Raw genomic sequence first — 27,647 nt, 5'->3', positions numbered from 1 at the left:
CTAGAAATAAGAGCCCTTGGTGCTTGTTCACTGTTGCCCATCTTTTCAAGGAGACCCAAACTGCTCATTTATCTGCCTCAGGGTGGGAGAGACACAGGGAGGGTGTGTGTAAAAGCCTTACTACTGCACTCAGTAATTCCTCACCCTTTTTTAATTAAGAAAAAGCACTTGTTTGTCAGGAAATATAGTGGCCTGCAGAGGCCCTTACAGAAAGAAAGGTAAGATTTCTAACAGTAGGAAGCTAGACTTTTTGGCTTTATAGAACAATCCCAGGTTTCAAGAAAACTGCCCTCTGACCTGATCCCACCACATTCATTCTAAAGCAAGTCACATTTCTGTCTGCTTAAAGGGAAAAGCCACCTGAAAGCACAGTAACCCAAAACAAAATGCACTGCATTCAGTTAAATATGTCTCTCAAAAATCATGTTCTGTTTGAAAAGCATAAACTAAACCGCAAAAGTAAAAACCCAAGCTACCCAACAAGCTAGACCAATAGGATATCAATAGGGACTGCCGTATACTCAACAGTTCTTATGCCTTAAATTTGACTGTACAGTATTTTCACTATCTTTAAATTCAATACTCAGAAAATACATCCTTCCAAAGGAAGTTCTCCCTTTGACCACTCTTAACTAACTGTACTGGGGTACTCCAACTACTCTTCTTAGGGGGAAAGGAAAAAAAAAAAAAGTATTTGTAGACCCTTACCTGATTCCATGCATATGGCTTCTCATACCATGTAGGAACAACTTTATCTCGAGGTTTTGATTTGCAGATTAAACTGAAATTACATAAAAATAGCCTTAAGAAATACACTTGTATTAGATTAATTCTAAAGAAAAAGGAATTTCTGTATTAGACACAACTAGGCATTTATGAGGCGTCTGCGCTTAAGGGATCTTAAATTTCCTTGCTAATCTAGTGTGATTGGTTCACTTCTCTATACTTTGCCACTTTAGTGTAGAAAGTCAAAATACAGGTTTTCATAGGGGCATTAAGTGGATAAGAATATATTTTCTTTTAAAGAAAATTATGGGGTTTTTTCTAAATTTAAAAAGTACTAAATTTGCAAGTGTCATTTATTCCATAAGCTTTATGCATACTTATTCACTAGAATGTATAATAAAGCTATTTTTAGGGTATGTTGTTTTGCATGACAACTCAATTACTATAGATTCTCTGTCTCCTCCAGTTATTCCTTCAAGCTGTGCAAAGTACAACAGCAGTAGACATTAATTAATTCTGTCTAGATGTGTTTTTCAAAAACTGATTTTAGTCTTAAGTAGTAGTGACATGTTGTAAATACAATTAGCTTTTGAAAAATAGAGGAAAATTATGAAAGACTGTTCAGGCTAAATTTTTGCCTATGTGCTTTTATTAATAGTTAGTTTTTTCCAAGACACAAAGGAAGTACAGTGAGAAGAAAACATTCAAAATGCAGGAAGATTTTACACAAAGGAAAAGATGACATCATGACAACAACCAGATTGTCTCTTTCTTCAAAAAGGTAAAAAAAAAAACAACCCAAAAATTGGAAAACTTAACTGTAGGATTGCTGGAACAGAATCAGTAAAAGCACAAAAAAATCTAGGAGAGAAAACGCTACCCAAAGAGCTGTAAAATCCTAAAGGAAAAAAAAACCCAGAAGGCTGCTGAGAATGACCAAGTCAGGCAGGGAACACTGATGGAACTGGGGAGCATGTCAACACTGGAGCTATGCAGGCTGCTCTGTCCCCTCCCAGCTGGCTGGAGACGTCTGAACAATCAACCTAAAATAGGTAGTGAAACACTAGCAGGTATTCACATGTCCAAAGAAACAGCAGTGACGTTTCTGTGCCTTGAATTCAGCAAAGTGCTGATTTCCAAACGTGAGTTCCTGTTACTGTTACAGTCACCTGCAGAAAGGTTATGTGGTTCTGCTTCTTTCTGCCTATCCACTTTCCTCAATTTCTCCCTACAGTTGTTACCACATGAATCACACAAGCAAACTTCATTCAGCTTTGAAGTCTAAACGTGGTACTACATGGCAGTGTCCAAAGGCAATACAGACACCGACTGGCTTGAAGTACTTGGACACAAACAGGAAATTAAACACTGAATCAGCAGTATCCTCAACAGCTGGGATTTTACCAAGAGATTTTCAGATGTGAAACATGAAGAGCTTGCCATCAACCTGCATTGGTTCTCCTTAAGTTAAAAGCACAAACAGCATACATTTTTGAGGTAAGCCTTTGTGGAGCTGTACCACCACTTTCTGAAAATGCACACAGCCCACTGCCACAGCTGGCTCAAAGCAAAGGCAGGTGGCCTTACTTCCGTTCACAAATTAGCGTGGGACTTCCCGCAATTAACTTGGCCAACACCTATCCTACACTGGTCTGTTGAGGGAGGAAAGACAGCACACATGATTCAACTGTAATGTACAGGGAGAAAATAATTCTTAATCCTTCTGCACTCTTATGCCGTACAACTTTATTATCTTTGTCCTGCGTGCACAAAGCAAAGGTACATCAGAAGTGGTATCCTGCACAGCAAGTTTTACAGTCTACGTTTCATGACTCTTAAGTGATCAGGCTTCCCTGAAGAACCAGTGCTTCCACAAGAAGTCTAAAGTTGTTGAGTATACTGCTTTATAAATAAACAAAAGTAAATTAAACGCATCATTAAATGAGAACCTATATTGTTTCCCCAAAGCTTAATCTGAGCTATGCTTCAAGCAATTATTTATTTTAGTTTTGCTGAGACTGAAACAGAGTATCTTATTTCTATGAAATTATTACCGTAGAAGTTTCTGACGAACATCTTCCTGCAGCTGTGTCACTCTTGTTTGTCCAAAACACACTGTGCATTCAGAAAGCAGCTTATTAATGGCTGTCCTTAGGATGTTTATCTATAAAAACACCAGTGACAGAATATAAAGCACTCTAAACCAGCACTAGTTCTGTATTATATTGTATTATATTATATTGTACTGTATTATATTATTATATATTGACACAAAGGGGCCATAGCACTCATACCACCAAACTTCAACAGAAGTATTATTAACATAAGCAAAACCGTCTGAAGCTTTAGAAACACTTCCTCTAGATGCATCTGCATCTCAGCCACTTAATACCACAATCATCCAGGTTACTCAGATACGCCACAAAACATACAGGCTACCACTTGCACATACATACAAAACATACAGGCTACCACAAACACAGCATTCCTTCTGTAAAAGTTTTAAGGATTTCCTCCATGGGTCCGTAATTTTCACATGCATGGCTTCACTAGGGGCAAATTGTGCATCACGAATTTGAAAATTTGGTGGCCTCCTGCGATGGGGTTACAGTGTTGATAGATAAGGAAATAGGAACTGATGTCACCCACATGGACTTGTGAAACATGTTTTTGACACTGTCCCACGCAAGATCCTTGTCTCTAAAGTGGAGAGGTATGGATTTGATGGATAGATCACTGGGTGGGTAAGGAACTAGCTGGAAGGTCACACTCAAGATAGTTGCAGTCATCAGCTTGCTGTCCAAGTGGAGACCAGTGACAACTGATGTTCTTCAGGGTCAGTACTGGGACTGCTGCTGTTTAATACATTTGCTGGCAACATGGACGTAGGATTGAGTGCACCCTCTGCAAGTTTGCCAATGACACCAAGCTGTGTGATACAGCTGACATGCTGAAGGGAAGGGATGCCATCCAGAGGGACCTTGACAGGCTTGAGAGGGGGGCCTGCGTAAACCTCATGAAGTTCAACAAGGCCAAATGCAAGGTCCTGCACCTGAGCTGGGGCAATCCCAAGCCCAAACACAGGCTGGGTGGAAACTGGATTGAGAGCAGCCCTGAGGAGAAGAAGGACTTGGGGGTGTCAGACGATGGAAGCTCAACATGAGCTGACAGTGTGTGCTTGCATCCCAGAAAGCCAGGCATATTCTGGGCTGCATTAAAAGGATCATGACTCTCCCCCTCTACTCTGCTCTCATGAGATCCCATCTGCAGTACTGTGTGCAGTTCTGTGGCCAACATAAGAAGAGCATGGACCTATTGGAGCAAGTCTAGAGGAGGGCCACGCAGATGATCAGAGCACCTCTCCTACAAAAACAGGCTGAAAGAGTTGGGCTTGTTCAGCCTAGAGGAGAGAAGGCTCCACGGAGACCTAAAGCAGCCTTCCAGTACCTTAAGGGGCCAACAAGAAAGCTGGAGAGGGACTTCTTACAAGAGCATACAATAACAGGACAGGGGGTAATGGTTTTAAACTGAAAGAGGGTAGATTTGAATTCTAGAAGGAAGAACGAGGGTGGTGAGACCCTGGCACAGGTTGCCCAGAGAAGTTGTGGATGCCCCAATCCCTGGAAATGTTCAAGGCCAGGTTGGACAGGGCTTTGAGCAACCTGGTCTAGTGGGAGGTGTCCCGGCCCATGGCTGGGGGGTTGGAAGTAGATGATCTTTAAGGTCCCTTCCAACCCAAACAATTCTGTGACTCTATGATACATGCACCAGCATGTCCACCATGTCCCTAAAAAGCCACTAGAAACAATTGGCCATCACCTGCTCTGTACATAGAACTAAATCAGGGCATCTGAGGTCTTTTGCTACTGCTGAACCCAGGACAAAAGCACGTATCAAATCTGAAGCACAGGTCAAATATAGCCTTCTGTCCTGCATAACAAGAGTGGATACATGTACTTCTCTCTGACAGATCTCTGTCTACAAGTTGCAAAAAGGCTGTAATGAGGAATACAGGGATTTTTGTTTGTTTGATCTGCTCTGAGACAAGTAGCTTGGTAAATTCTTATACATGTTTTACCTCTGATATGTCTTCCACTCCAAAATGCACATCAAATGTCAGTTCCATGTCATTTTCTGGAAGCAGAGGAGCTCCAGAAGTCTGACTCCAACCCAAACCGCACAAAACACCAGTGAAATACTTTCCACTTTTATCAACCCTATATGGAACAGAAAAAAAACAGTCTCACCTAGAGATGAAAGAACTAAACACTCATATGCAGAGTTAAATGAATTTGTTTAAGCCATGCCAAGCAAGATGCAGGTGTTTTGAAGAAACTAACACAACTGAGAGGCATTCATACTTAGTCATCCTGTTTTTTTCAAATATAGTGATGAAACAAACTAAAGTTCTGGTTACAGAAGCATACATTTATAAAACTTAAAAGGAAAAATCATACATATGCAAAATAAAACTTAAGGAAAGCTAGCTTCACTATGTTGAAGTGACAGTTCACAGACAAGAATTTAAATCAAACAACAGTAATGCAACTGCCAGAGCTCTTTTACAGAAGAGTTTATGCACTTTTACAAACATCAAGCAAGTTCTTCTCCTCATGTAGATTTAAAACTTGCCCAGTTCTACAGTACATCTTCCCAGGCTTCCAGCACAATTGTCAGGAACTGTATCGCCTTACTGTGGGAGTAGGGCCTGCAGCACCAATTCCTAAGTACATGAAACAAGTTATCTTAGCTACAAACTATACTGAAACTGATAAAAGATACAAGAATTACATGAACAGGAAATGCTAAAAGCAGGGGGGTGGAAAAAAAGTCACCAATTTGTGAGGGATCCTAAAAAAACAAAACAAAACCCAAACACATGCACACTCCCCGTTTTTAAAATGCATGAATACCTTAGTTCTATAGCAGGAGCAAACAGCATACTGAGGAGCGGAAGCAGGCCAGGAATAGGAGGCATCAAAGATGTCTCTTCTAAAATCACAGCAGATCCTGTCACACACATAGGGAAAAAAAAAAAAAAGAAAAAAAAAAAGATCTCTATGGAGTATCTAATGAAAATGAAACTTCAAAAGGATGTAACATTGAACTACACTAACATTTCCTCATAGGACTATTCCCATAAAACCGAAGTCTGGAGAAACAGTCCAAACACTTTTATTAAGCATTACCAGTTGCATTTGCTGATACAGAAGCAGAAATCAACAACTGCTGAAAGGTTTCTTCTGAAGCATCATGGAGAACAACCGAGTTTATGCTTTGCTTTTGTATAAGAACATTTCTGGAAGGAAATAAAATATTTTCAACATTAAAAAACCTGAACCAAAAACCAAACCCCATACAGACACATAAAAAAACACTATTATTTTAAATTCACAATCCAACCTCAATGAATAGCAATTACCTGAATGCCACTTAACAGATGTATATGATTAATAAATAATCTTTGTAAGACATTAAAGCACCTAATAAAACTATCCTTAAATTCTTACATAGTGATAGCATGCATATGAATGCAACTTAATCCTGACTACTTCAGTTCTTTCAAAGAATAAAAATTCTGTGAAAATCTGTTAGAGTAACTAGGATGGTTTTTGCCTATATATTGAAAATGACATCTGAGAACGTGCCTATACTTCACAGTGAAAGTCTTCTCATACCTGAACTGGGATACTCTTGTCATACTGTAGCATTTCAGCTCATACGGACTGAATGGGCCAAAAACAGTTACCTTCAAAAGAAAGAGAGCAAATGATATTCTAGTTAGCCAGCACCTGGATTTCTCCAAATCAAAATACTCTATAAATAAAAACCAAAACACATTTCAGCATATATTGAGCAACACTGAATTGAAAAATTGATAAACAGCATTTTCATTTCACCCATCTAGAGCATTTGCTTGTTGAGGCACTTGAACAAAAATAATGTATTTTTCACAGGTGTCAGGGATTCAGAACTTCCATCTGGCTTAAAAAGCACAAGTTCATACTTCACAGAGCACCTAATCAAATCAGGTCACATTTTTGTTTACATGAGCAGTCTTTAATCTTGACAAATCTCTCACTTTCATAAAGTGTGGGTAAATTGAGCATGAAGAGACACTTGAAAACCTGAAATATTGTTGGGTCTGAAATGTGAACAGAATTATAATACAGATGAGGGCTTAACTTGTAATCAGAATGCAGAGCAGGACACAGATTTTCATGTTTTATAGTCCAGGTTTGTAGTGACTAAGTATCTCAAAGTAAGCAAGCAAGGATAAATTCTGAGTTTGGGTTACTGGAGTGTTCACTGCATTACCTATCCTAGCACCTTACCTATCACTAGCTGAGGAAGAACAAAACACTGTTTATAGTAAAAATCATGTTTAAATTTTTTTTTGAAAAACAAAATAAAAACCTCCCAAACCAGTAGCATTGTAACCTTGCTTTCTGCTGTAGGTTATGTAGTGAAGACTACCAGAGGTGAAAACACTGTGTTCAGTTTTTTTATTTTATCTTCATTCTGCAGCGGTTCAAAGTGCTGCCTTAGAATGTGTTAGAAGAGTTGGTTCACTTAGCTCTTAGGCGAAGCTTCAAAACTTTGTTAGAAGTTCCAAAAAGCTAGTCTCAATGGTTCTCATTACAGCTTTCTACCAACAGAAAACAATACACTATGAAAGGCAGCAGATACGGTTTGGGTGTTAAAAGATACTTTCAGTCTTCATCTCCATTCTAACACTGTAAGAAGCAGGGTCATGAAATGACACACCAAAACCACCACCCAAGTTACCTTATGGGTTGGCACATTACATTTATGTTCAGAAAAGCAGTTTAACAATCTTTCAAGGAGATGCTTTTCTTCCTTTCTCGAAGATACAGGCATTTTCTCTTCTTTTACTTGGTCCAAAAATAATTCCCTGAGCAAACTATGGCTTTGCTACATAACAATGGAAGAGTGTTAAAACCATGAAATGGCTACGTTTTTCATGTATTTTATAAAAAAGACCCTACACAAAGCACATACAAATTCACATACAAACACAAAAGCCAAGGTTCTCATTACGTTTTAGATTATATAAAATACAAAAATGGGAGACAGTTAAAACTATGAGACGTACGTTTTTTCAAAGTTTAAAAAAACAGTGGAACAGTTCAGATGCAATTATCTCATGGGAAATATCTCTCAAAAGATGTCTCAAAGCAGCAATGCTTTTAGCCAACAAATTAATATAAACTATAAACACATATATGTTGTCCTATTCAAGTATTAATCTTGCCTAATCCCATGGCATTAGTCAAGACTTCAACTCAATTTTTCAGCACTTCAGCCTGAGCTGAAGTATATTAGTATAAAAAAAGTAGAAGGAGCTTTACTCAATACATACTTGTGATTCATATGATTCTTCTGCTAGTTCAGCATAACATTCTTCAATAAGCACATCTCGAATATTCACAAGCTCTTGGTACTCCTCATAACAGAAAACATCTACATGCAGAACATTACGCACAAGTGAATACACCTTCACTAAAATTGCAGAGCCATTTACTAATGAGGCAAATCTTTGGTTAGCACTGTAACTCCACCGCTCCCCGCACACAAGAGATTTTGCAGAAGGACGCATCTTGCATATCTTGAATTCTAAAGCCTAGAACAAAAAAATGGAAAACAATGCTTACCTGAGTAGAAATCAGCACAAAAATATTTTTTCCCCAAACTGTTTGAATTAGTAACTATAAACTACTTCGTAATTATTGCAGTGGCTTATGTTAATTACTAAGACTGCTGTAAAGCTACTGGCATAATTCCTATTCCATCATTGCCAACACAGCTACACATTACATCTCATATGACTTCAATATTGTACATAGTTGCTAATGAAACAAAGCTAACAGACCATGAATAGAAGATAATGTGATATTAATTCACCATCCACATTAAAATCTAGGGTGTAGAGATGTCTTCTCTGTATAATTCAGAGTTCTTTTCAACTACAGTAACAGAAAACTTGGCAAGACCACTGCAGCTATTCTGTTCCTGGCAGGCAAGAGTAAGTTCACATTTAACTCATTCCCACAACCACTATCTGTAATTATGTCTTCAAATGAATTTTCAACAAAACCACTGGTTTTTTTCTAGCTAGTCATTAAAACCAGTCATTAAAAGATTAGGCCTGAAGCACAAATACACTTCCCTTTAATGCATCTGAAGAAAACACAAAAAAAGGATGCTTCCTGCCAAAATGAATTCTTATTTTTAAAAATCAATTATTAAAAAAAACAGATAAAATGAGGCCTGCTAAGATCTAATACTAAGAAGAGATAAACAAAATATAGAAAACTAAAGAACTATAAAACTACACTTCTTCTCATTTATTTATCATCATTAAATGCTTCAGAAAAAGTTACTATGACACACCTGTTTCAGTTCACTGAATGAGGACTGAAAAGCTGAATTTCACTTGAATTCTAGCTATCTGATTTGTAAATATAGCTCAAGAGAATTATTTTTCTCAAAAATTAGGTATAAAGTCCCTCAGGTCTATGTTACATATCACTATTTAATTATCAAAAGGGTTCTGTCTGAAAAGATCCAAGTAAAGGCAGTAGTTCAAAGAATATCAAAGCAGCACAAAACCAGAGACTTGTAGCCTTGTGGAATTTAAATCAAGCATCTCCTATGTATTTGTCCTTGTTGTGGTTTAAGCCAGTCGGGAAGTCAGCCACGCAGTTTCTACTCCCCCCCCCCCGGCCAGAGGGATGGGGAGGAGAATCGAAAGAATGTAACTCCCATGGGTTCAGATAAAAACAGTCCAGAAACTAAGGTATAACACAAATCACTACTGCTACCACCAATAATAATAATGGTAAAGGAAATAACAAGGGAAGAGAATACGATACCACCCACCAAAACTGAGCCCGACAGAGCAGAGAGTGTGCCCTTCCGGGTAACTCCCAGTTACATCCCCGGGCATGACATGCTGTGGTATGGAATACCTCTTTGGCTAGTTTGGGTCAGGTGTCCTGTCCCTGCTTCCTCCTGGCTTCCCCTCCTCCCTGGCAGAGCATGAGACTCACAAAGTCCTTGGTCAGGGTAAACATTCTGACCAGCAACTGAAAACATTGGTTTTATCAGTATTATTCCCAGGCCGAAAGTCAAAACCACAGCGCTGCACCAGCTACTAAGAAGGAGAAAACGTGACTGCTGCTGCTGAACCCAGGACAGTCCTGTAACTAATAGTGTAGTAGAGAAGAAGCCTTGATGGAGCAAAAATACTCTGCACATTAACTGTATAGTAGACTTACGCCATGCAGACAAGGAGAGATGCTGCCACTTATTTGCAGTAGCAGCAGCTAGGTTTAAGCAGAGAACAAAAGATTAAACTAGTTGTGGATAGTTTCTCCCCTCTGGGTTGTTTTCTAGGCTGTATAAATTCCTGCCATTTGCTCAGAGGGTCTTTAGATTAAAGCTAAGCTGATCTACTGCTCAGCCTGTTACTCCTGAGCTTTTCATATAAGCAGGTAATAGAGGAACCAGAACAACATTCTCCTTCCAGGGAGTTCTATTTCTCATAGAACTGACAGCAAAGAAACACAACCAAAAGCAACAAGCAGCAAAAGGCAGCTATTAGAGCTATTTCCTCTTTCCTTCCACTCTCTCTGTGACTACAGATGGCAGAGAGATCCCAATATGTTGTCTCCACAGAGACAGGCCTAGTTCAACCATTCAGTTAAAAACAATACAATGTTTTTTACATCCAGTCAGGCAGCAAGTTCAGGCTTCTCTCCCACTCACCTCCCCAGCGAGTGTTAAAGCAACAATTAAATACAATGCAATTTAGTTACACAAGAATTACTGCTCTGTGCATGGTCATTTCTGGAAAACATTTATCCTATTAGTGAAGGTGATTTGTAGGTGTGCTCCCATTACCAAAATACGTATTACCTTATTATTATTCTGAAAAGCGTTATGATTTGAAGTACACTTCTGTTTCCCAGACCAGACATGAAACTATTAAGCAGCAGCAAATAGTATCACCCCTACCTGGAATGGAAACTCTTGAAGAGAGCTTGGAATCTCTTTTAATTTCTTTAAAGGCACTTTTGATCTATTGCCATAATCCACAAAGAACACCTGGAAAAAGAACGGAGAGCATATGCAGAGATTCCACATTAGAAGTGTTACTTTCAGTGGCAAGGAAACTTGACAACCTTAATTACAATACAACACAAGTCTTATCAAATGAAATAGAAGCAAATTCAGAGTTTGGAAAACATGCAAGGGAAGTCACGTCAAAAATAATACACCAAATCTTACCATGTCTATTATTTGATTCCTTGGCTCAAACATCCACTGTAATTTAAGTAATCTGCTAAATCTAGAAAAGGCAAATTTCTCAAAAGCTCTCTCTCCGCAATTAAATCTGTACAACCTTACTTCTTAACAGTGAATGATATTACCTAATAACTGCTTTTAGATAAGCAAATGCTAACATGGATCTGGTGACTTGTTTATAAATGCAAAAGAGAAAGTGATGAGATTAGCACTGTAATTCACTAGTTTTTTATGACTTCACAGAGGTGTCCTTGGGTAACATGGTTTAGCGTAAGGTGTCCCTGCCCATGGTAGGGGGTTGGAACTAGATGATCTTAAGGTCCTTTCCAACCCTAGCTATTCTATGATCTGTGATCTATGACAATCTCTTTAGTATTAACTTTGTAGTGGTGACACCCAGCTATGTTAAGAAATCAAGAAATTCAAAGATGGAATGGGCGGTGCAAAGGGCAATACTGCAATAAATAAATAAATAAATAAAAATCTGTCCCTCAGTGCTGAAAATAAAAGTATTGTCCTGAGAAATGAACAGCAATCTGGAGCTGTGGTACAAGTTTCCATTACTGATATTGGAATAAAAATTCAAAATATTCTAATAAATTTCCTGATGATTAAGAACTAAGCAATATAAACATTGATACAGAAAAGCTCACATTGAATGGATGTGAGAGTGCAACAGGAATGGAGAAAACCAAATGGCATGAAGGACAAGCTCATATTTGGAGTTTTTAACAATTTCTGCTATGAACTCTTTGTTATTATTTATAAATTCTAATTAGCTGGATATTACCAAGGAGATAGAACTGAGTATAAGACGACAAGAGGGAGCCCATACCAAAAAAGCTATGGAAAGGCATACGTGGCATGTACCACATGAAATATTTTTTGAAGGCAGAGGAGAAACACTGAGTTGGAAGAGGAATACTAACATCACTGTATAAATAAAGGCAGAACTATACGTACAGGAGCATGCGTAATTCTGCTTCAGAAAACTGAGGTCAAAAGAAAAAAGAGGAGTGAGAAGGAGACCAGGAGAAAAAAAAAAAGTCAATGTAGTATGTGAGAAGAGTGCAGCTTGCTTCAATTAGCAAAACAAAGTCCAGGAAGAAAAAGATAGATAGGTAACTGGAGGGAAGAGGAAAGAGGAGTTAAAAAAGAAAACCTGTGTAAACCAGGGGAAGAAACACTGGCAGAACAACAATCTTAGACAATCTGGCCATGAATGACTGAAAACCAGCAATGCAGTGGGGTCAAGAAACTTCCAGATGGATCTCAATATATTTAGAAAGAGAAAGTGATAGGGCTGCTGCCAGCAATGTAGCACTGGACTCTGACATAGGCATCCCTCACTATGTTTTAAAAGTTACTGGAGGTTTCAGTCTTTATTTTGGTTTGCTCCACTTCAGCACACAAGATACCTCAACTGTATCAACAACAGCCTCTCAATTTAATACTAAAATATTACTATGTTCTGGAAAAACCCTAATTCAACTAGTCTGACATCATTCTGTTACAGTTTTATTTTAGTTCTACAGATTTATTTACTGGAATAGTTACAGAATCATAGAATAGTTAGGGTTGGAAAGGACCTTAAGATCATTTAGTTCCAACCCCCCTGCCATGAGCAGGGACAACTCACACTAAACCATGTCACCCAAGGCCTCATCCAACCTGGCCTTGAACACCGTCAGGGATGGAGCATTCAGAACTTTCTTGGGCAACCCATTCCAGTGCCTCACCACCCTTACAGTAAAGAACTTTTTCCTTACAGCCAATCTAAACTTCTCCTGTTTAAGTTTGAACCCGTTACCCCTTGTCCTATCACTACAGTCCCTGATGAAGAGTCCCTCCCCAGCATCCTTATAGGCCCCCATCAGATACTGGAAGGCTGCTATGAGGTCTCCACGCAGCCTTCTCTTTTCCAGGCTGAACAGCCCCAACTCTCTCAGCCTATCTTCATATGGGAGGTGCTCCAGTCCCCTGATCATCCTCCTCATGGCCCTCCTCTGGACTTGTTCCTTGTTACTGGTCTCCAGCTGGACATGGAGCCATTGACCACAACTCTTTGTGTGCGGCCATCCAGCCAGTTCTTTATCCACTGAGTGGTCCATCTATCAAACTGATGTCTCTCCAATTTCATCAGGAACATTTTTCTTGCTTAAAAAAAGAAAGCATAACTCCAAGATTGTTAACCAAATTACATGCTACCAATTTAATATAACATATTACTGTACCTCAGCAAAATCTCCACAAACATACAGAATACGAGCTCTACAATATCCTCCATCTTCCAGATGAGTAAATGGTGCCAGACAAACCATCTCTGGATGTGCAGACACTGGCAAATCCATCAGGTTCTGGTAGTTAATTTCAGCAGCTAGAGCCTGAAGTACAGTTCTGTTTTTTTCATCTGTCCTGTAACCCCAAAAGTGTCCAACTTCTACTATCTGAAAGTACAAAAAATAGGCAATATAAGATTTGATGTTGTTATTCTACATCAAATACAAACCACATCTGAGCAAAATACTTGAAAGCACTCCTACTCCTGACATGCACACAGAACATTTCTCATACTGCAATAATAGTGAAGCATTTCTCTTATAATTAGATGTTATTTTAAAATGTTTAATTGATGTGCAATACACTTTTCCTCTAAATACACCCCGATATAAACATTGCTAAAATACAGAAAATTTAGAAAAGATTGCTTCTATTTTTCTAAATGAAATTAACACACAGAAAACAATGCATACAGTTGACTAGCCAGATACACACACATACGGTGCACTTCTCTTATTAGTGAAAGAATACCAGTTTGCTGCATCTATCAGCAAATCAGCACTGTTACTGTTATGATCAGCTATCCCTGAGGAAACTGAAAAGAACACACCACTACTGAAATAAAAATGAATAAAATGAGCCATCTTTACAAATGGCTTACTGAACTCCTATACCATTTCTGATATTCTAACAAATGCTTGTGATAAAGAAGAATCTTTATTTTCAATACATATGACCATTAAAGCTGATGTATTAAACAGAAGTAACACAAATAGCTAAATGGTTGGAATACGTCTGACCAAACCACAGACATTTTTGATCCAACACTTACGTAAATAAAATGAGGAAAATGCTCTTTTCTGCACTTGCAAACCATGCCACTAATATCAAGAGCTGTTTTAATACTTCAGCCTGTAATTTCAGTGGTTTGGATTGTTTTTATCATTGTTTTTATTTCAGCAGCATATATACTGCTTGTATTACTCTATTTGTTGGGAAGATAGTTAACACAAAATGTAAGATTTCTCAGCTTCAGAATCCAGCAATATTATATATGCACACAATTTTCCCCTAACACACTATCGTTTTCTGCATGCAGCATTTTTCCCGCATAAGCATGCGGTACCATTAACTCATCTCAGTTCTCACTTCTACATTTTCTCATTAAAATTGCCAGTTAATAACAACCAGGTAAATTGCCCAAATACCTACCGATTCTCATTTCTACAATGTAAGCAAATATTTCCCCCTTCCCATTAATTTTCTTTATATTTATGCCTACTTCCAGCTAATATTTACTGCCAGAAAATCTCACAAATTTTGTCAAGTGCAAGTAAATTCCAATGTTTAAAATCTATGTGTGACATATGAGTACTGTTTAACAAAGAACTACTGAAAACCAGACTAAGAACATTCCCCATGTGTCTTAAGGATACCTCTATGCTAAAAAAATTATTAGCACCCATTCTTTTCATTAAAGATTATCAGATATTAATCTCCTCAAAGTTACCTAGGTAATGATTATTAGATGTTCCTTACTTCAGATGTAGAACATTCCTACCTCTGTTATCCTGATGGACAGAAGACAATTTGGGATCATCTTTAACTGTTGTAAAGCACCAAATGAAATTTCCACAGGCTCCACGCTCTGCTTTTGACAGTCCACATTTACTCTAAAAAGTTTATGGAATAATGATGCTAAATACTTCACAAGCAAAACCTCAAGAGTCCTATTCTTTTGCTTTCATTTTCTTCTCAAGGTGTCCCTAGGGCACATTTATGTACTTAATAACTTTTAGTCAGTAATATATGAATTCTATTAGAATGCAAAATGACCATGCAGAACCAAAATACTACAGAGTAACTGAATGCCATTATAATAAAGGAAAAGAAGACACATCCCAAGACACAACCGTGCCATCAATTTGTTAGAAATCCAAAGAATTAAGGTTAAATATGAGACATTTTGCTATGGCATGCCTCCTAAGCTTATTTTTTAAAAATACAGAGTACACTACAGCACAAAGATAAATTCATATTTTTTTTTTAATATATCATATTCTTTTTACTTGACAAAAGTTAAGAACCCTAAAACTAGTCTTTTAGCCTAGGAGACTTCACAAGTCCCTCAAGAATTAATTTCCACAAAGATTTTAAGTGCTGTTTTGGGCACAGTCAAATTGCTAAAATATTTTATTAAACACTAAATACAGTCAACTGCAGCTGAAGTATTCACCTGCACTTTAACATTTCCGGTTCATTCCAGCCTTCCTATTTTAGTTAGATTTCTTGAAAATACTAAAATACCTCCAGGCCAAGCAGAAGCTAGTCAGATTACCATTTTAACAAGAGGCTTGTATGAGCTGAAGCTCAGAATCACAGACAGCATATAGCAACAATGAAACCCACATACCAGATTTTTTAAGAAAAGCAGGCGTGGGCCAGAAAGACTCACTATGCTGCATTCCTCATTAGTATTTTCTATTATGTCTCCCCACCTTACGCTGTTACACTTCTCCCCAGTTTCTGTTGTTATACTCCTCCTCCCTCACTTTTATGTCACTAAATGCCACTTCTTATTTGCTTTGGTTCTAGCAATACTCACATTGTCTATAGGATGAAGAAAAATTACTGTGTACATCCATCTTTCTATATGCCAAGGGCAAATGCACTAAAAACTTTAAAACAAAGAAAGATAGCCTATACTTGGTGTTCTCTTCAACAGTAAACCCCTTTTAACTATAAAGAAACATGCAAGACAATTATGTTATTTCTAGTCCTGCAAAAACATGCTGCTTATGCAAAGTTTACACACCTGCTTTTTGAACCTAACATGTCTTCCTTGGTGACACTTCCATGAAAATCCCCACTGATTCCAGCAAACCTTATTTCAACACGAAGAAACGTGGTTTTCCATACGCTATACAATTACCTTAGAGACTCCACACTCACAGCTGTCACTCCTTGCAATTGCCTTTCAATGTCATTTAGATGATAAGCATTCAGTGAAAGAGGAATTTTCAGATGTGACATTTTGACTGATAGGTATACTGCAGGAAGAATCTTAAAGCCCTCCATCGGGTTACGGGAGAACTCCACAAAAGCCCTATTCAAAAAAACCCGGAACACAACAAAACAAAACAAAAACCCCACCAAGTAAAATTGCAATTAATACTTGATGACAAATCAAAACACAACAAAAATCCCAGAAAAGCTGTCATTTCCTCTCCCTGTCTTTATCTCAGCAGGTCAGCGAACAGTAAAAAGTAGGTTCTTCACAAGCTTTGCCTATTGCTCTTATGAACCTTAATACTTAACTTATCATGATGGTTGTAAGAAAATCTTTCTAACATTTTCACAAACCCATACCAAATTTACTGAGCATATTTAATAGAAACAGAAAGGACGTGGAAATCTATGTGAGTAAGGAAAGATAGGAAAAGGCCTAAGGAGGATTACGTGACTTCAGCTTTGGACAGTTGTAGTCCAAAGTCAGTCACATGATTAGCTAAAAGAGCCAGTTGCATGCATTTGTGCAAAGCCATCTGACTGTACAAACAAGCTAAATTCAGTATACAAGTTATAAATACAGACAGATCAGCTGCAGTTAAGGTCCACTCTTAGACCACAAAAGAGACAAAACAGAAGGCAGTCTCTAAATCAGCTAGTTTACCTAATGTTATTCCAATTAATGTATCTCAAACTTCAAACCCACCTTTCTTACTGTAGTCAATGCATTAAAAATAAACTACTGATTCTTAAGAGAGAAAAATAAACTCATTTTGTCAGTGCACCACTGAAAAAAAAAGTGATTACTAGATTCATAACTGAGAACATGAGAAAGGCAGGATACTTGAAGTATTTTATACTTACTTCGATCCATCATAGGCAATAGATTTTACCTGCCCACACTGTCTAAATAGTGACTGCAACTGTTTATGGTATAGATATCCATAGGGAGGAATATTCCTCAGCTGTTAAGAAAAAGTAATTAAATTTGGGTACATTCATATATTTTAAAGCACTAAATTCACCTAAATAATTAGCTTTGATCTTACAATCTAAGTCCCAAATTCAAAAAATGCTATATACTACATTAAATTTTGAAGATCTCAACAGAAAATAATATTGGAGTTCTGCTGCTAAAGCTGCCCTGCCAGTGGATGAATGTTTTAACTATAAATGAAGCAGCTTCATGTGTAGTTCCTTATATTTCTTTGATAATTTTTCCTAGAAGCTGTCTAGTATCCCCCTTTTTGCTTGCAACAGAAGAGCAATGGAATGCTATCCTCCCTTGTCCACCACTGGGAACTACAACTTAGGCATAGCCTGGGCGTAGCCTGCGAAACAGCAGGAGCTACAGCCCTGCACGTCCTGACATAACTACCACGTATTGAATTACTGACATAGGGTGGGACAGCTCATTCAGCTGGAGAGCACTTAAGGATGGTTACATGCTCCTTAGGGATGACAGTCAAAGAGCAACCTCCTGGTCTTCCCTATGTGGAAGAGTAGCTCAAATGTAAGATGGTCTTATATGGAGCAGATAATGGAACAACCCAGGCCTTGTAGGTCAGGATAAGAGAAGAGGTCAGTAAGGGTGACACTGAGGTAGGAATTTGTAGCAGATATCAGTCAGGATGAAGCAGATAATCTTTAGACAACATGCACAGGTCTCCAGATCACAGACCCTGCATCTTAGAGGGAGAGAGTAAGCACCCTGATAACCTGCTAGAAGGGTAGGACACAAGCTCCTAAATTTCCGAATGGTATAGCTTCTTAAAAGAGGTCATGACCCAAACAGGGCTCTTCTGCATCTGCTGTTGGTGAACAATGCAGAATTTGTTACAGAAGCCATCAGCAACAACAGTTTGGGCCACAGCAACCAGGAAAGAAGGGAGCTCAAGATCTTGGGAATGAGGAAGGCAAGTAACAGAATACACATCCTGAAGTCTAAGACAGTACAGTTTGGTTTATTCAGGGAACTGGTAGGTGGAAACCCTTGGGAAGTTGCAGAATCCCCATCCTCAGAGCTTCTTCTAAACACAAGTGGATGAAGGCCTAAGCAACATGGTCTGAACGCACTGTTAATTCTGCTTTGACCATATCACTAGATAGCTAGCTGACTTCATGAGGTCTCTTCCAAATTGAATTATTAAAAGATTCTGCTATTCTTGGATTTTAATCCTAAAGCAACTACATACTGATGAAGTTACTTGAGTTGCAACACCTTTTCAAAGGCATTCTGTTAAAAGTAACATTCTAGTTAAATATATTGGATTGTGTAGTGTTAAATATACTGAATTCTATAGGTGGTATATAGTTAAGTATAATGGATTACGACTTTAACATGTATTACCAAGGCAACAAGACAGTTGTGCATTTTACAAATTCCACGAGCTAAACTAACTTGGAAACTAACTCTACAAATCAACAGAAAAGCTTCTTCCTACTTTAACACCTGTCTTGCTCAGGAGGCAGAGATCCAACATAAGTGCATGAGCAGTTATAAGCAAATGAAGGCTGTAGTTTCACAGCTATTAATATGTGACTGTATCCAGATATCCATTTCTCTATCTTCTTACTCAGTCATCTCTCATAGGAAATCTTGCTTTAATACAGAATCACAGAACTCCTAACTAGCAAGTTCAAGATTCTGGACTTTGAATTATTTTTCAGGGGCTATAGAACTGTCTGTTCTTCTCTTCCGTTGTTACCACCACCAGGAAGATTTTTTGGAAAAAATCTTCATGTACCTTTAAGTTAGAGTACTAAGATCAGTTGCTGGTCACAAACATAGTCTAGGTCAAAATGCAGAAACAATCAATCTCAAGGAAAGATGATTTAGAGATAACATAATAAGAGGAATAATTGCCTTTTATATCTTTGGCACACACTATGAGGAGCATCATATGGCTACAAGAAGAATCTCTCAAACTGAGAGCTTGAGGAACTTGCAGCACTTGTGCCCAAGATCATTTACACTGATGAAGACACAGCAGCTACTTTTTCCGCCTTGAAGATGATCTCCTCCTATCAACTGCTTGTTAAAGAGTTATGTGCATTAAAAGTAAATAGCTCCTTATATCTAACATTTTAATCTTAATCAATGTTGCTATGGCAAAACTAATCTTGTCTTCATGCCAAAAGACTGAATATAGTCTGGTATTTTGTTTCAATATCCTTAAATGATATGTTAAAAGCTTTAAAGACATAAAAAAGTGTGTTTGTGTGTAGATATTGGCATGACAGCCAATAAATCTTTTATTTATTTGCCTGCACAAGACTAGCAATCAAATGCCTAGAAGTAGTTCTCAGTAGGAATTCTTCTGAAGTTGCCCACCCACACAATGTTTATTATATTGAAAGAAATGGAGATGGAAGAGAAGACAACTTAAAAAGTGAGGATCATAGCAGATACTTAAGTCTTTGCCCAAGACAGAGCAAGACTTGAAACCACCACCAAAACACTACGCATTTTTACTACTTATGTCATTCACCTTCTTAACATACCATTACAGTAGTTTTTGGATCTTTGCCAGCAAGGTCTCTCACAGCACTTTCTTCATTACATTTTCCAAAAGTAAAGTAGTTTGGATAGAAAGCACCAGCTATCACAACCTGAAATCAAGATAATATTTTGGAAAATGCAGCAGATTACATTCAGTTTCTTGAAAAGAGATAACTAACAGCATGAAGAGATACCAACAGATCTTTATATGATTTGTTTTCTGTCTCTTTCCAGGAATCACTGTAATTGCAGACTAAACATTAATTCATGCAAATCCTTAAAACCATACTTTTCACGAAAAGAGTTCAAGTTCCACAGCAATCTTGCATAATGTTAATATCTTTGTATGCAAACTTGCTCTATGAAAACTGTAATTGTTAGCCCTGATTTCAAAAAGAGCCTCAATTTTAAAATAAATTCATGAAAAATCAGCCACATGAAAATGGTTCAGTTTTCATGCTACATCTTAGAATACTTAACAATTCAGCTCTGAAAAGTTCACTGCTTATACAGTTAAACCAATTGTCACTGAAATGATAAATAGGCCAGAAAATAAAGTCACTATTACTCAGCCCAAATGAGACAAGAAATGTAACTGGAAATTTGACAAAGGTACAATAGCTGAAAGACATCTGATCCCTCCCCTTCTCCCCCCACTAACCAAGCCAGTGGTGGTCCAAACAGGGCACTCAAAAGTGAAAATGTAATTTTCAGATCTGAAAATTAGATTTCCCTCACAAAACATCCTTCTTTGGAGTCTTTTTATGACTTCAACAAATATTAGTCTAAATAAACAGTTTAATTCATCTCAGTATGACTTGGTTTTATTTTGATGAACTGTCAAAAGTGAAGGGACAGCCAGAGTTCCAATTCAGCATGAATTCTAAACCAGTGAAAGTAATACTAGTTGTCCTCCTAGGTTGTCGAAAGAAGTACTTTCTTACCTGCAATAGCAAAATCTAGAGAGATTTTTGAAACATAAGTGTAACACAAGTTCATCAGTACTAGTACATAAAGATCCAGTTACAGATTTTGTAAATAATGTCTCTCCCCTGAACAGCCAATAAAGCATTACCTGCAAAATGAAGTTTTGTTTGTATAAACATTCCTGATCCACAGCAGATGGTTGAGCATTAACATGCATGTTAAATGCACTGACTCGGTCTTTCAAGTTGTGAAATAACTGTGCCACCTAAAATTTCAACACTAAGTTACATATTAACATATCAAAAAATAACCACAAATTAAAGTAGAATCTGTTAGTAAATGTCTTAACTGGTCAAACTCCCTTTCCTTTCTAGGTGATTAATATGCATTTTGCCTAATATACTGCTTAGCATCTCTACTTTAGATAGTAATTTCCGAACTGTGACTCAGTTTTCTTGACATCTCTTTATTTAAAGTTGAATTTTGTAGTCACAGAGTATATTACACATATATGACATAGAACAAAGTTAGAAAAAGAACTGAAAACCTTTTACAAGATGATACACTGATTCTACATTGAAATACTTTTGGGTTTGTATCTTAGGAGGTAAAAAACATGCTAAGAACAGCCTGGACTTCTACAGTCAACTGTAGTTGTGACCACACATGCTGCATCCTCCATTTAGCAGATAACAATGACTTAGCAGATAAGAATGACTTATCTATTTCATCTGACCTCTCGGATCTTCTTGATATGAATACAATTTGATTGACCCCACTCAAGCTCCTTCTAGAAAAGAAAGTGAAAAATGCAAATGTAAAAATTGTTAGAAACTTGTTTCTTTTACTGCTAGTAAGCTTCCCCCATATTCTTCTGTGTAGTCACAAACAATAGTTATATATAGCAATGGAAGAATTTGATCTCATTTCACAGCTTTCTTTCATCCATATCAATCAAGTATTATGACACCTATGAAAATATAATTATATATTTGACTAATAAACTATACTTTGGGTACCACCAGTGCAGCTGTGGGTAATCTAAATTTTTCACATAAACCCACAAGTCCAGCTCCTCTATGTTGCTACTAGAGAGTCTACTTCAAGATGGACACTTCTCCCAAAGAAACAACTTCTTTCTATGGAAATGTAACTTTAGCAGTTATTTTCTGGCCATCATGGCTACTCATTATAACCCAGTCACTAACCTTTTAATAGAAAAGAAGAAGTAAAGTTTAACTAACCTTGGGATGTCTCAGCTCCCCTTTTTGACTGCATGCCTGCCATGCCTGGAAAAGAAATGGTGTAGAAATTTATGCAGGCATAAACTGCAGTGCTTCAGGAATAATTATTACAAATATTAACATGACATTCAAAACTATGAAGGTTTTTCTGTACCTACACCAAAGAGAATTTTTTTAACACCAATTTAAAAACCAGAGATTAACACAGATTTAAAAACCAGTTGGCCCTTGGGCTAAGACAGATTACAAATATTTATGCATAGGAGTATAAGGAAAGCTGAATCACAGTGATTCAGCTTGGAGGAGACTTTTTCAGACAAATTGTTGAAATACCCCCCACAGCACAGCCAGCTTAGATCAGGTTTTTGAGGATCTCGTCTGTAAAACCCTGAGTAACCTTGACTGACCTCATGGCTGAATCTGCTCTGAGCAAAAGACTGAACTACAGACCTTCTAAGGCCGTTTCCAACCTTAATTAATTAATTATTTTAGTCTAATATGATGCTTGACTGGTTGGTTCCTAAACAGATATAAATACTTCTCACTCTTACGAATAATCTTACTGTATTTTTTGAGGGTGGGTGAGAACTCTGGGTCCTCTTTTGCTCATATGTGAACGCACAAAGTAGTGTGGCTGCAAAATGCAATCCTAAGAATGCTTTACTGCAGGGCTGAAAGTGTGATAGTATTATAAATGTACCACAACATGCTAAAGAACAAGAATTGCTATAGGAAGATAACTGTTCTGCCTTCAAGTCAGCTTAGAGGTTATGGCATGCAATGCCGCACCTATAGACCAAAAAGGAGTTTAAGCACTATTGGATGAACTATAATTACATATGCTGCCTCAAATTTGCCATCAGTTCCTGCAACTAAATTGGAAATACAGCATTTGGGTCACTGGGTTTCTGGACATGGCTTAGAGATTCTGGATCAAGGTGATACAGGGGGCTTGATATAAGAAACGCTAGTGCCTGGAAAATACAGAGTTAAAGTACTTTTTAGCTTAATTTAAGTTGTAGAAAGAAAACTATGTTATAAGTCTGTGGAATTTAGGGGCCCCACTAAACATGAGGTAATTGTTTCACACTAGCCTTCTAAAGTATAACATTTCACACCATCCTTCTACTTATCAGTTAGTTCAAAGACAGAGCCTCCCAAACATCTACTAGCTTGGGATACTCCTTGCCTGCCCATCCTGCAATAAATTTTGCAGGAAGGTCACCCTGTTCTAAATCTTTGCTAGTTAACAGAAGAATTACAGATATGGTTGGTTTCAGCTAATTGTGTGACTACTGGGGCGTCCAACTGTGCCAAAGGTGAAAAGTTTAAGAGGAAGAAGGCTCGTTTACTTCATCTTGAAGACCCTTACTCACAAGAGGAAGACTCATTTACTTCATCCTGAGACCCTTGCCCATGACCATGGGGGGGACACTGCGCATGCGCAAAGGACCTTTTAGCTCATTATAATACGAAGCAGGGATAGGTCATGAATATGTATAGGCGTGTAACTTTAGAGGATAAATGTAGTGGGAAACGACACTGAGGTGTGCATACTTTGGAGGAGCTATCCCCATGCACCTCAGCGCTGAATAAAAGCATACCTACTTTACAACTTCAACGAGTTGTGGAGTCAAACCGCGTATCAAAGGCACATGCCACAATCCGACCAAGCATGTTACATTCCAAGGCTTTACAAGAGTAAGCTTGGATTTGATATGGAAGAAGTACAGTAGTCACCCAGTAACACAGCAACATGAAACAGCCTATCCACCTAGTTTTCTGAGAGGAGATGGACTGAGCATCAAAGCACATCCAAATATGCATAAGCAGAACAAACTGGATGCTTTGATTTGATACTATAATAAGGCAGGCTACTTCCAGAACCTTTCTTTTCTCCGTGCTTTGGGAGAAAAGTGAACTGTCTGATTTAGATACAGTTCTGATGTGGATGACTCCCAGAAAACAGGGCTGGAAGAAAAATTAACGTGCTTAGAATATCACTGAAAATAATTTCATTATTAGGCAGCAAATCTATGAGAGATGCCTGCAGAATCCATTTCTCCTAGTTTGATAGCAAGCCACCTCCAGCTTACTGTGTACACTATCAGCATAGTTGAGTAGCCAGACTTCATTTGCCTACCTTTACTGAGGCTATCTGATGTACTGATTTTAAATAATGCTTTTGACATCCACCACTTCCACTTGTGTCAGAAAAATAAACTCCACTTATTTCTCATTATTTTTTCTTTTAAAAACTCTATTTAAAATCCTATCTCTTAAATCAGGCTGATTAGCCTTTCTTTACTTTCCCAGATTCTCCTCTTTCTACTGCTAAAGCTTTTGAACTTTTTTATATTCACTAAAACCTTTTGCAAGGAAGGGCTCAAAAAATAAGTGCTAATGATTTCATAGAACTTCAGCTTACTCAGGAAGAAATATAATCTGAACTGGAAAGTTTGAAAACATGTTATTTCCCTGTTCTTTTGTGATATCCAGCCATTCAAAACAAAGCTTTCACATCACTCACACAGACACCACACAGGAAACCTCTGTTTGAATGTTTGTGCTTATTCTCTAAGACAACATACTGGTTTATAGAAATATCACCTTCAGATTAACAGGACACAAGGGAAATACAGCATACAACAGGATAAGGTGAATTCAGAAATGATGATGCTGGAGCCTCAGGATCAGCAAGTATGTGTGACATAGGTGCCCATGTCTGTGCTTCATAAAATTGTAACACCAGAGTACAGAAAAACAAGTCAGCTTTCACCGAAGTTAGAAAAGGCCAACATAAAAAAAATGGAATAAATTAAACCTGCATCTGAAGATTCTGGAGTGTCCCAAAGATTACAGAAACATCAGACCATGCATAATGTAAACCACTGGATTCTGAATAGTAAGCTCCTCTGTCAGAAGTCTTTCCATTGCTCTACCAGCTCCCCTGGTACATGCAGAGATTGACCTCTGTCCATGCTATCAGACTATGAAGCAGCCAAGCGTACAGGAAAATCCCATTTGGACAGAATAAAATACTACAAAGCCAAAGCTACGAAGCCTGGAGAAAGGACACTAAACTCATTCTGTACTAGAATTTACCAGTCCAAACTGTCCTCGATTTAAAGGGAGCTACCAGTATCATCATGTCTGTCTCTGGCATTTTATTTTTAGTTCTTATAATAAGTGATAAATCAGAACTGTTATATAGTATGATACAGCCTTCAAAAAGTATCACTAAGTAGCTAGGAGCAATGTGAAGTTTTTAACAACTTTAAGAAAAAACACTTACCTTAAATGCATTCACAATTGCAATGCAGTCACTCTTACTATTCCCAGCAAAAAACAGTTTGTTCCTGGCAATACAAACAAAAAGAATCATCGACAATGTTTTTTTTCAAATACTGAATGTATTTGACATATATCTCAGGATGCTAAAATTAGTAACAACTTCTAGGACTTCGATAAACAGGGTCAATACATTTACTGTAATTATTTGTTCTTATTCACGTCTCCTTTCTGAAAGTAAACTGTGTAGGCAGGACAATTTAAAAATTAAGAAGGAAAAAAAAAAAAGAGAGAAAAAACGAAAAAAGAAAATCCTTGTTATTTAACCCCTCCCTCCATTTTAATAGACACTGTCACATACTCACATCAGAAAGACAAAGCTCAAAAATCATTACTTGTACTCGGAAAAGCATAAGTTACCTCTATCATAATAATCAGTTCACATACAAATAGATTTCAGTATCTCAGCTGCCTGGGAAAGCTTCTTTCTACACTGCTGGCACTTTTGACAGAAAATTAGACTCATGACATGAAAAACTGTATTTAGTGTTCAACTTCAGCCTCCGCCCCGAAATGTAGGCTGGAAATTGTAAAGCATCTAAGGTAATACCTGTATCCATCAACTTGCTGTTGTAAAGGTGATGTAAAAAAGTTCCGCAAAGACAGTGCTGCAGCTACAACAAAACCAAATCAAAATGAAAACCTGCAAATCACTTGTTTTTAGAGAAATGTTCTCACATGTTCTTCTTTCAGTTACCTATAATAATGCATTCTTCTAAGCACCCGAAGGCATGCCCAAGGACTATCAGTTTTCCAAGATGCAGATCCACTGGCAATTGCGCCAATACTCTTCCTAAGAAAGTCAGCTCACCATCATGTGGGTTTTCTTCTGTTTGCACACAATTTGTAAGTGCTCCCAGCTACAGAAATTAAAATTTATTCACTTGTAAAAGCTAACGAAGCAAATCTAAGACCAGTTTGTAAGAAAAGTCAAGAAGCAAGCAATATCCATCAGTATTGAAACTGTAAATAAGTTGAAGATCTTGATTTTAAAAGCCTAACATTTTTAAACCGAAGTTTCTACTACACATACTGGATATAAAAGCAAGCTACAAATGATACAAATATAATTTCTCATGCACTTCAGAAAAGAAAAAGGTCACTGAATGTTCTACCCCATAACAACTTTGTAATTGAAACGCAAAATCATCAACTCACATGGAAGTCAGGCACAGGCTGGAAGAGGATCTTCAGGCTGACTCCTATACATCATTAAGGTGTAAGAGTACAATTTTGCTACTTCATTAATAAACAATTTCACTTACAGAGTACAAGTTCTCTTTTTTCCTATTCTTTCTTACCACAGATGCTAATTCACAAACAGCAACATTACTCCCTAGTGAAATTATAATCCTGTTTCAATGAACTAACTGCAGAAATAATGCTGAAAAGTACAGTAAACAAAGTCAAATGTGAGAAAAGATTCTTTAGACACAGCTTTTATTTCAGGTTACAATTAAGGCTACTACTACCTCACATACCAAGAAAAACTCTTCTACGGTACACTTTCATTACCTCAATTTTAACAACATTAAAAGAACGCCTACCTCTTTCAGCTGAAGTATGGTACGTTCAATGTCACGTACACTGGGTGGAGAAAGAGCTGTTGCCAGCAAGGCTTTTGGTTCCCCCATATCAAGCTTTTTTATTTTTAAGACTGTAGTTCCCAATGGACAACGCTGAAGGACAGACAATGTTATTGTTACTTTCCCCCCTAACAGGAAGGGTGACGAAGTGTCTTCTATGAAAAGTAAGTTCAAGTTCACAATTTCGTAAAAAAACCAAAATAAAACAAGAATAAAAAAATATTTAAATTTTGTGTTACTAAGGATATTTTACTTTTGAACAGATTACTTATTCTAATCCACAGTCATTTTATTGCTGTAAGGTATCTCGTCTACAAAGGAAGCTATGTGGAATGGTCTTTGTCAATTATCAACTTAAAAAAAAAAAACAAAACCAACCCAAAAAACCCACACACACAAAAAAGCCATTGAAAAATATCTTGATGTTGCCCAAAAGTCTTACCAGTATCTCAGGTACTGACTGCTCTGGAATGGAGTCTGTCCAGAAGTTCTTGCATACAAGCCTATAACAATACCCTTTGGAAACACGTCCAGCACGACCTTCACATAAAAGGACAAATCACCCATTTGTAAACTGCCCGAGTTTCAGGCTGTTCAAAACCCATCCAGCTACAAGCTTTCTGGGCAGCTGAGCAGTGCGCAACAGCTGACACTGCAAGCTGACCAGCACTTTGCTCTCTTGCAGCAGAC

The 27,647-nt window shown here is 37.6% G+C and overlaps 1 protein-coding gene across 1 annotated transcript in view; it reads right to left on the bottom strand.

Annotated features, from left to right (window-relative positions):
* The window catches only part of TDRD9 (tudor domain containing 9), a gene marked incomplete at both ends in the record, with an annotated part of 73,955 nt that overhangs the window by 551 nt on the left and 45,757 nt on the right, over positions 1–27,647 (bottom strand). Inside the window, 21 exons of the mRNA XM_080618227.1 lie at positions 709–781; positions 2,781–2,890; positions 4,805–4,943; positions 5,640–5,810; positions 6,405–6,475; positions 7,516–7,662; positions 8,111–8,371; positions 10,768–10,857; positions 13,293–13,505; positions 14,900–15,011; positions 16,271–16,444; positions 17,212–17,312; positions 19,852–19,959; positions 20,925–21,041; positions 21,513–21,566; positions 22,021–22,065; positions 25,316–25,379; positions 25,922–25,985; positions 26,069–26,231; positions 26,919–27,050; positions 27,400–27,497. Of these exons, the coding sequence (XP_080474353.1) occupies positions 709–781; positions 2,781–2,890; positions 4,805–4,943; positions 5,640–5,810; positions 6,405–6,475; positions 7,516–7,662; positions 8,111–8,371; positions 10,768–10,857; positions 13,293–13,505; positions 14,900–15,011; positions 16,271–16,444; positions 17,212–17,312; positions 19,852–19,959; positions 20,925–21,041; positions 21,513–21,566; positions 22,021–22,065; positions 25,316–25,379; positions 25,922–25,985; positions 26,069–26,231; positions 26,919–27,050; positions 27,400–27,497 (2,507 nt within the window). The remainder of the gene's footprint in view (positions 1–708; positions 782–2,780; positions 2,891–4,804; positions 4,944–5,639; positions 5,811–6,404; positions 6,476–7,515; positions 7,663–8,110; positions 8,372–10,767; positions 10,858–13,292; positions 13,506–14,899; positions 15,012–16,270; positions 16,445–17,211; positions 17,313–19,851; positions 19,960–20,924; positions 21,042–21,512; positions 21,567–22,020; positions 22,066–25,315; positions 25,380–25,921; positions 25,986–26,068; positions 26,232–26,918; positions 27,051–27,399; positions 27,498–27,647) is intronic.

This window comes from Psittacula echo (genome assembly GCF_963264785.1).
Source record: "Psittacula echo genome assembly, chromosome: 5".
Lineage (NCBI taxonomy): Eukaryota > Metazoa > Chordata > Aves > Psittaciformes > Psittacidae > Psittacula > Psittacula echo.
This window is presented reverse-complemented; position numbering and strand designations above follow the sequence as displayed.